Here is a 10,265-nt window from a genome sequence, read left to right on the forward strand (position 1 = left end):
GGTACCACCCCCTCCAGGGGCCCCAATCACCCCCCATTCCACTGCTGGAAGATAACGGGGGTGGGGGCTGGGGCTACTCACCGTGAAGAGGGCCCTGGCTTTCCCCCATCAGGCCAGCCACACAGGTGCTCCCTGAGGAGCGAGGCCGGCTCTAAACTCCCAGCTCCTGGGAAGGAGGGGGGGGGGGGGGCCCATGGGGCAGAGGGGGTGTCATGCCTGGCTGGCTTCTCCCAGGCCAATCAGGCTCCGGAGGGTTTTAATCTCTGCTCGGTATGGGGTGGGTGTAAGGGATCATAGGCAACACCATGCGTTCCTGGCAGGGTCGGAGCTGCCCAGGGCTGTGGGCTTAGGGAGTGGGGTGCTGGAAGGGGCCCCAAAGCAAGGCTGTCCCATCAGAGTGCTCACTCTCGACACATTCCTCTGTCACACCAGCTTTGGTTATCGGGAACCCAGAGTCCTGGGTTGCCCTCTGGCCAGAGTGCCCCAAGCACTACCGGCTCAGCCACTGGGCCCCATGCAGAGTCCTGGGCAGTGGGGGACGGGAGGGTGCCCCCTCTCCTGGGCCCACACAGGACGGACGTGATCAGAATAAATGTCCTTCCTTCTGCAACAGAAGGGCAAGGCACCCTATCGTTCCTGCCTCTCGGACCCAGGGCCTGGCTGCCCCAGACAGAACAGAAGGGAAGGGTGCGAGGAGTGGGGTTTGGGGGAGCAGGGGAGTAAGGAAGGTCACCTGCCCTGAGCCCCACACGCCCAAGCAGCTTGGAGGCGGTAACAGCTCTATGACCTCTGCTGCACCAGTGTCCGTCCTTGGAACAGAACCCAGGCTGGTCAGCGACAAGTGACTGAGTGGATCTGGCAGATGGGCACATGGCACTGATGCATTCCTGGGCACAGAGTGGGCACACAGCCCGGGGGGAACGCTCTGATCCCCACGGGAGGGAGGGATCCCCAAGAGGCAACGCTGAGGCAACTTCCCAAGCCCCAGGGTCCTAGGAGAGCCTGCTCCATGCCCCAGGCCTGTATGCCAGGGCCATGTCCACAGCGGCTCCCCAGTGGCTCCCTTGTCCCCTTCCATGTAGCTTCTGATGGGGCCAGCTGGACAAAAAGGTCTGAGAACTGTGGATTGACCTGACCTCTGAAAAAGGATCAAGGAAGAAGGCTGCGAGGGTGCCGGATGCTGTGTGTGTGCCCAGGGCACAGGTGGGCAACATGTTCCCCACTCAGAGCCTCACTCCAGACCTTCAGTACCTCTCCAACCCCTACCCAACCCTGCAGGAGAAAGTGTCAACAGCTAATAAAACCAAAGCCCTCAGGGCAGCTACATGGCCATAGAGCTCTACCTAGGAAACCAGTACGACCAAGCTGTGTGACCCTGAACAAGTCCCTTCACCCTGCTGACCTCAGTTTCCTCATCTGTTGAGTGAGCTGGAAAAGGAAATGGCAAACCTTGTGTGTGGCCTGGGTGAAGTCCCTTCACCCTGTTGGCCTCAGTTTCCTCATCTGTCAAGCAAGCTGGAGAAGGAAATAACCAACCACACCAATACTTTGCCAAGAAAACCCCAAATGGGGTCATGAAAAATCAAGAAACAGCTGAAACAACTCAACAGCTTAAGTCAATGAAATCTCAGCTCCTCCATTATCTAAGCAATTCATTCATCGTCTCTCTCAAACTTATTTTCCTCATCTGAAAAATGAAGATGCCACTAATGACTTCTGAAGACTCTTCCATTATGTTCTCTTTGCATTCAGAGAGGAGAAAATGTCTTTCTCCATCCACAGTGACAGGGGAGCATCTTAGGACCAGTGGGTGGTGTTCAGGTCCCAGGTAAAAGTCCTGAGGGGGGGAGGGGCAGCTGGATTGCTCAGTGGATTGAGAACCAGGCCTAAAGATGGGAGGTCCTAGGTTCCAATATGGCCTCAGCCACTTCCTAGCTGTGTGACCCTGGGCAAGTCACTTGACCCCCATTGCCTAGCCCTTACCACTCTTCTGCCTTGGAGCCAATACACAGTATTGACTCCAAGACGGAAGGTAAGGGTTAAAAAAAAAAAAGTCCTGTGGGTTAATGTATGTAGAGATGCATGTTGTAGGAGTGTGGGCATGCATGTGCAAGGGGTGTAGAAGATATAATAGAAAGAGGACATAGAAGCAGAGTCTAGAAGTTCCAGAAGGAAACAGGAGTCAGGGAGGGATGACACCCATCCTAATTATTTTCCTATTTATTCCTCCTTCCCTAAGACTTCTAATGTTTCCATCTCACAAGGACATGACTATATCAACAGGGATTCCTATTTCTTGATTGGCAAGTGTGTGTGCACAAATGTACATATATGTGCAAAAGAATGCATAGACCTTGTTTGGGAAGGAACCAGTCAAAGATTCCAGGCTGCAGGGCACTTATAAACTAGGGAGGTCCTAAAGATCTGCCTAAGTGGGAGGATGACTAATACTGTATAGGATCTCAGCCAAGTTAGGGGGATAGGTGATGCTGAGGCAGCTAGGGATATAGCACTGGGTCTGAGTCAGGAAGAACTGAGTTCAAATCTGGCCTTAGACCGTGACTAGCTTTGGATCCTTGAGCAACATCACTTTGCTTCTGCTTTGAATTCTTCATCTGTAAAATGGGGATAATAACCCCTACCTCTCAGGATTCTTGTAAGGATCAAATGAGATTCTTTTCGTACAGAACTGAGATCCTGCCACATAGGAGGCACTTAAATACTTGTTCCATTCTCCTTCCCCAAAGCCACAAGAGTTTAAGAGAAGGGAAGTCCTCACAGTGAAAGTAAGCCTTGAGGGGAGATAGAATTTAGATGGATAGAAAGGAAGGAATGAGTAGGATGAGCATGAGGGACACTGAAGAAACAGGGCTGGCACATGTCTTTTAGACATGGTGGGAGGGGTAATGAAGTACAGAAAGGGAGAGGGAGAAAGAAATGGGGGAAGAGTGGGAGAGGGAGAGAAAGGGAAAGAGAAAAAGGAGAGAGGAAGAGAATGAGAGGAGACAGAAGGAAGGAGGGAGGGAGGAGAGAGAGACAGAGAGACAGAGAGAGAGAGAGAGACAGACAGAGAGGGAGAGAGAGAGAGAGATCGAGCTCTTAAAAGTAGGTCTGGGGGCAGCTAGGTAGCATAGCAGATAGAGCACCAGGACATAGAAGAAATTGGGTTCACATCTGGCCTCAGACACTTCATAACTGTGTGACTCTGGGCAAGTTACTTAACTTCATTTGCCTAGCCCTTGCCATTCTTCTGACTTAGAATGAATACTAACACAGAAAGTAAAGGTAAAAAAAAAAAGAAGTCTAGACCAGTTTGAATGCCGGATTATTAGCTGGAGACAGAAGACTCGTTCAGGCCTGACTGACATTTAATAGTCAGATTTCATTTTTTTCGTCTAAAAAATGGAGATAACAAAAGTGACATTATCTAGCTCACAGAATCTTTGAAAAGAAAGTGCTTTATTTGTAAACATTAAAGCCCTACTGGAAACATGAGTTATTTTGCCTTTCTTTGTATACCAAGCACTTAGTACCATATCAGCTGCGTAAAGTTTAATAAATGCTTGCTTTTTATAATAACAGCTAACATTTATAAAGCACCTCTTACATGCCAAGTGCTGGGCTAAGCACTTAGAAACATTTCATTTAATCCTCACAAACAACTCTATGAGGTAAGTCATTATCTCCATTTTACAGTTAAGGAAACTGAGTGGAGCAGAAATTAAGAGACTTGCCCAAGGTCACAAGAGCTAGAAAATCCTATGGAGGCAGGATTTGAGCACCAGCTTCCCAGGCTTTCCTTCCTGTCTTGAGATCTGGTACTCTATCTACAACTGACTGAAATGGTGAGCCATAATTGAAGATTTAAGAGCAAAGGTGAAAGCAGTATTTTGGGAAGAATAGTCTGGTGGGCAGGGAAAGGAAAAGAACCCATTGCAAAACCTCCACATTTGGGACAGCAAAAGAAGACAGAAAATGAAATAGCCAGAAATTCAGAGAGCCTAGCTGAGGGCCAACAGCACAGGATTTGAAGGCAAAAGCTCTAGGTTTGTACTGTGGCACTGTCAGAGACTGAATGACACTGGATGAATCATTTATTGGCTGACACCTGGTAAGTACTTAATAAATGCATGATTGATTTACTCTTTCATCCTAGAGAGTTTCCTACTTTTCTAGGCTTGTGGAAATGGGATTGAGGGAGGGAGATGGCCTAGATCAGGGGTTCTTAAAGCACCTCTGTCAGTCTGGGGAAGTCTATGAACCCCTTCTTGAAATATTCTCAAATATATTAAATAAAATACAGAAAGGGGTGTCTGGGTAACTTAGTGGATAGAGTGCTAGACCTGGGTTCAAATGTAGCCTCAGACATTTCCTTGCTGGGTGGCCCTGGACCAGTCACTTAAACAACCTGTTTGCCTAGCCCTTCAGAGTTGATACTCAAACAAAAAGTAAGGGTTTAGAAAATTAAAAAAAAAATACAGAGAATTATGAAGGAAAGGTATTATGCTGAAATAGTTATTAAACATTTTTTTTAAAACCAAGTTTATGGATCCCCTTGTCAAAAACCCTTGGATCTAGTTCTTCTTCCTGCTCTTAGTCTAGACTTCTTTGATCTTAGGTGAGAGGAGAGCTACAGAAGGAAGGGGTGGTCCCCATCGGGAATCCCCTCCCCAGGTTAGTAAAAGGAGACAAGCACTAACAGTGACCAGCAGGCGGGTTCCCCTTGGGATGTGAGCTCACACCCAAAGTTGGGGGAAGGGAAGGAAAGAGGGGTAGACAGTCCTAAAAGTCCATCCACACATCCTGAGTCATCTGGCCCCTATAGGCATCAGGGCTGGAAGGGGAGTGGAAAGGGGGTGCCCCAGGGCTGGAGGATCAGAAAGGGAAGATGGGTATAAGAGGCCAAACAATCCATCCGGAAACTGTGGGATGTCCCTCCGCCCCAAGCCGCTAGGCAGAAACTTCAGCCTAGAGGCACTGGCCTGCGCCGGTCCGGGGCGCAAACTTCGGAGCCGGACTGGCGGGCCGGCCCGCCCGGTCACCACCGCCACGTCTGCAGCACACACCCGGTCCCGCGCGGGGCCCCTCCCTCTCCCGACCCCACCCGGGGTGGGCGCATGTCCGCAGGCAAAAGGGATCCGCTCCGCGGCGTGAGTCCGCAAGCGGAGGCGCGGGTGACTTGTTGCGTGTCTGTGTCCGTGGGTCTGCCGGTCTGAGTGTGTGCGTGGGTGAGAGTAGGAGAATGTGCGAGGAGCCTAGTGTGCAAGAGGATGTGAGTGGGTGAGGGTCTGGGGTCTTGATGCGGGTCGGCATTCGCGCCCAGTGCGGGTCAGTTTCAGAAGCCGAGTGCCCGGGCGCACCCGGCACAGTGTCAAGGGGCGAGGGAGGGGGCCGAGGGCGCGCTCTCACCATCCGAACCCACGGAGTCCTCGGGGTCCCCGAGCTCGCGATAGTCCACCCAGCTCAGTCCCTCCAAGTTGTCGTAGTCGCCCCGGCGCGGCCCCTCAACGGGCACCACGGTAAAGTGCGGCATCCCCGCTGTGGCCCCGGCTCCAGCGCCGGTTCCCCGCGGCCCCGCGCATTCCGCCCCGCCCCGGCTTCCCTCCCGCATTCCTCCCCCGTGCGCTCACTTCCTCCGCCCGGCCCCCCCCTTCCCTCCCCTCTCGGCCCGGGACCGCCCAGGGGGGCGGGGGGCGGGGGACCGCCGGCCAGGGGCGGGGGAAGCCGGGGAGGGGGCGGAAGAGGCGGGGGGTGTGTGAGGCGGAGGAGGAGCTCGAACGTCGGACCCGGGACCCCGGGCTCCTGCGGCCCCTGCTCTGGATGTGCTCACTTTCCGCTCTGGGTTCTTGGCTCCGGATCGGTCCTGGGCGGGAAACGGGACGGAAGGACAGATGGGGCAACAGCTGGGAGAAAGTGGTGGATTTGGGGGTCCGCCCCTGGAGCCAAGTCCTTCTCCACCTAGTGCACCTTGAGCAGTCTGGGACTCATCTGTGAAGAGGGATGGACTGGGACATGCTCTCTGTCTCTCTCACTCCTTCTTTCCCTCTCTTCTCGCTTTCTGTCTCTTGTCTCTTCCTCATTATCTCTCTGTCAATGTCTGTCTTCTTCCTCCTCTCCCTCTCATTATAAAGAGACCTCTCTCCAGGAGACCCTCCACGTCTCAGCCCAGGGGGCTCCTTGACCTGCCGCCTCCTCCAGGGGTGACCTTGGTTTTCCTTTGGGGCTCCCATAGTCCCTTCCCCCACCAGAATTGCTCCAAAAAACCCATGTGTCCCCGGGAGGCGGAGGGCTCCTGGCACTGCAGCCTCATCCCTAGGCAACGGAGAATTTGGCCGGATCTCTGAGCCATTCTCTCTTGGTCTCCTTCACTTTGCTGGTCTTTCATTCGCTGCCTGCTCTTTCAGCGTGGCTTCCAAACTCTGCCAGAGACTTGCACCTCCTTCCAGCCTGGGCTCACATGCTTCTTGCTCCATGAACTCTTGCTCCAATCTCCCAGGTTGGAAGCTTTATAATAAGTCTGTACCATTGACACTTAACAAACTTTTTTTTTAACCCTTGCCTTTTCTCAGAATCAATTCTTTTTTTTTTTTTTACAGTTTAAGCATTATTTTATTTGGTCATTTTCAAGAATTATTCCTTGGAAACAAAGATCATTTTCTTTTCCTCCCCTCCCCTCCCACTACCCCTCCCATAGCCCACGCGGGATTCCACTAGATATCACATGTGTCCTTGATTCGAACCCATTTCCATGTTGTTGGTATTTGCATCAGGGTGTTCATTTAGAGTCTCTCCTCAATCATGTCCCCTCAACCCCTGTAGTCAAACAGTTGCTTTTCTTTGGTGTTTTTACTCCCACAATTTGTCCTTTGCTTGGGGATAGTGTTTTTTCTCCTAGATCCCTACAGAATGTTCAGGGACACTGCATTGACTATAATGGAGGAGTCCATTACGTTCAGTTGCAGCACAGTGTGTCAGTCTCTGTGTACAATGTTCTCCTGGTTCTGCTCCTTTCGCTCTGCATCACTTCCTGGAGATCGTTCCAGTCTCCGTGGAATTCCTCCACTTTATTATTATTCCTTTTAGCACAATAGTATTCCATCACCAACATATACCACAATTTGTTCAGCCATTCCCCAATTGAAGGGCATCCCCTCATTTTCCAATTTTTGGCCACCACTTGGGATCAATTCTAATTGAGTGGCAAGGGCTAGGCAGTAGTCAGTAGGGGGTTAAGTGACTTGCCCAGAGTCACACATTTGAACCCCAGACCCCATTCCCTCTCCACTGTGCCACCGAGCTGTCCTCAGGATGATAAATTTCTTAAAGGCAGAAGCTGTGTATCCTATCCTTCCTAGCACTGTATAAATGTGGAGTGTCTATCTCTGGCATTCACTTTCTTAGCATCTTGACTGCTTTTCACATATTGACAGAATCACACCAGGGGTACCTTTAAAGGTCACAATGTGCAGAGGGAAAGGATGCCAGAGGCTATCTAGGCCCACCTCACTTGACAGATGAGGAAATCAAGGACCTCCAGATCATGAGCATTAATCAAAGATGGGATTTGAACCCAGGCTTGTGGATTTCTGAGTCTGGAACCTATAACTTTCCACTGCATCATGTTGTCTCTCTCTCTTTGTACCCTCTTAGGTGACTAGTAGGACTAGATTGGAGGAAAGTGAATGGTTGATTACAACCACAAAGCAGTGTTTCCCTCTCAGAAGATCCACTTTTATCTAAGCTTTGTGCTGATAACTTCTCATAGGAACCATGTAATTTTATTTTATTTATTTATTATTTTTTAATTTTCCCATGGTTACAGAATCATGTAATTTTAGAACTGGATGAACAATGCTATCAATGATTTAAAGCTGAAGTGGACCTAAGAACATCCCCTAGGTCAACCTCCTCATTTGAAAAATGAGGAAACAGGTCCAGAGAAGTCCAGAAACTTCCCCTGGGTCACACAGGTAAGGACTGGGATTCTTCCTAGCTCCACTAATTGATGGCAAAGTATCGCTCTTCCACTTTAGAACAGAGAACTGGGCTCCAGTCCTGTTTCTCCAAATACCTAGAGCTTCCAGGTCTCCAACTTTTGAGGTCTTCCTCTTGACATCCTCTGTCTATGCCTAGAGTCCAGTTTTGATTTTTCCTTCTTCCCATTCTTTTTTTTTAAACTCCTACCTTCTGCCTTAGAATCAATACTAAGTATTGGTTCCAAGGCAGAATAGTAAGTGCTAGGCAAAGGCCCAAGGTCACACAACTAGGAAGTATCTGAGGTCAGATTAGAACCCAGGACTTCTAGTCACTAGCTTGGCTCTCAGACTGAGTCACCTATCTGCCTTCTCCCTTTGGTTCTTATTCAGTCATTCATCCAATGTATCCCTCTAGCTCAAAGCTTCCCCAGAGCTTCTTAATTTGGCATTCCAGTCTGGTGGACCCCCTACATCCTTACCTAGACTCTCCTCACACAACTCCCAACCATACTGGACTATCTGTCCCATCCTCTAGAGTATCCTTTCCTGTTCTGACTATGGTTCTATTCCAGAAGTTATCTCTACCACTCCCCCCCAGCCCCAACTGCCTTTTGAAGTCCTGGCCATTCATTTAAGATCCAGTTCAAAAAACCAATGCTTTCTCTGATCTTCTTAAGGAGTAAAGACTTTCTCATCCTTCACCCCTGTCTTGTGCAATTATCATGCATTGGGTTTTTTTCCCCCATGTATTGTTTTCTAATCTAGAGAGGCATGGTGGGCAGAGGGCTAAATCTGGACCCTGGAAGGCTCAAGTTCAAATCCCATTTCTGACACTCATTAGCTACGTGGCCCTGAGAAAGTCAATTAGCACTGGGGCCTCAGTTTCCCAACATGTAAAATAGGGATAACAATACCTGTAATACCTCCTGGGGTTGTGAGGCTCAGATGAGATAATTCATATAAAGTGATTTGCAAGTGATTAAGAATTATATAAATGAAAGACACCCCACCACCACCACCAAATCACACATGCTTGATATGTAAAAGGCCAACTGTTATTGCTGTCCTGGACAGAAACAAGTTTAGCTAACACAGGTTGAGAGAATGTGGATGGGTTTCAGTCTGACCCACTGGAAGGATTTTCCCCCTTAGAAGCTCACACTTAGATCCATTGAAGGATCCAAGTTATCATCCACCACATGTACCAAATCCTCCCTCCTCAAGTATGAGCTCCATGATATCAGAGGATGAATTTTATTTACTCTTTGTATTTCCTCCTGTGCCTAGCAAAATACTCAATAAGTGCTTGTTGAAATTCTAAAAGTCTGTTGTATCCGAGGTACCGTGGTAGGGGATTGGATTGTGGAAGATGCAAAAAAAAATCATAGATGGGATCTTGGAGGCCATCTAGCCCATTTTACAGAGGCAGAAACTAAGTTTGTGTGAGACTAAGTGCTTCAGTTAGTGTTTACCTGGCTTTTAAGTGTTAGAGCTGGGACTTAAAAATGAGGTCTTTGGAGTCCAAGTCCAATTCACTATGTCCATAAAGACATTTCAGGTCCTTACATTTTAAAAGTTTACAATCTAGTTAAAGAGATAAGACACACTGTGTAAAGATAACTAACTATACAAGGCTATATAAGATGATGTGTCCCAAGAGGCATAGTCAATAAATGCTAGAGGAGTTTAGAGAAGGGAGAAATACTTTCTGATCAAGATGGTCATGATGGCTTCAGAGAAGGTAGAATTTAAGCAAAGCTTTGAAGGTTGGATCAGACTTAGAGCAAGAAGGGTCCTCAGAGGCTACCTCATTGCAGGATCATAGATTTCAAGCTGGAGGAAACTGACTTGTCCAAGGTCACCCAATCATCAGAGAGGCAAAGATTAAGTAGAGATATGTCAGGTAGAAAGACCACCATGAGGGAAGGGGTAGAGTCAAGAAAACACAAATCATAGATGGGACAGTGAGGAGACCTGTCTGGCTGGAGCAGAGGGTTGGTTCTTAGAAAAGAGTTAAATGATAATTTAAATGGTCTCATATCTAACCCTTCTTCCAATAACAAGCTTGAGTTATTTGTCCTGTCATTTTTTCCCCTTTTTTATTGTCATCCAAAACACACTTCCATATCAGTCATTGTTGTAAGAGCAAAGTCATACATAACCAAAACCCCAAATAAAACCATGAATCCACTTATGGGAACAATAACTCCAACAGTTCTTTCCCTGGAACCGATAGTATTCCCCATCATGTCTTTCAGGATTGTCCCAGATCTCGCCTGTTATTTATAC

At 48.7% G+C, this 10,265-nt stretch overlaps 1 protein-coding gene across 2 annotated transcripts in view; it reads right to left on the bottom strand.

Annotated features, from left to right (window-relative positions):
* The window catches only part of SLC12A4 (solute carrier family 12 member 4), a 52,676-nt gene extending 47,047 nt beyond the window's left edge, over positions 1–5,629 (bottom strand). The window contains exon 1 of one of the 2 annotated variants that reach the window (XM_007477213.3): positions 5,410–5,629. In XM_007477213.3, coding sequence (XP_007477275.2) covers positions 5,410–5,611 — 202 coding nt within the window. In that variant the 5' untranslated portion in view covers positions 5,612–5,629. Of the gene's footprint in view, positions 1–81; positions 157–5,409 lie in introns of those variants that run through there. The other variant, XM_007477215.3, reaches the window with a different exon arrangement.
* Positions 5,630–10,265: the final 4,636 nt, after the last annotated feature.

Source organism: Monodelphis domestica, chromosome 1, assembly GCF_027887165.1.
Source record: "Monodelphis domestica isolate mMonDom1 chromosome 1, mMonDom1.pri, whole genome shotgun sequence".
NCBI classification, from domain to species: domain Eukaryota; kingdom Metazoa; phylum Chordata; class Mammalia; order Didelphimorphia; family Didelphidae; genus Monodelphis; species Monodelphis domestica.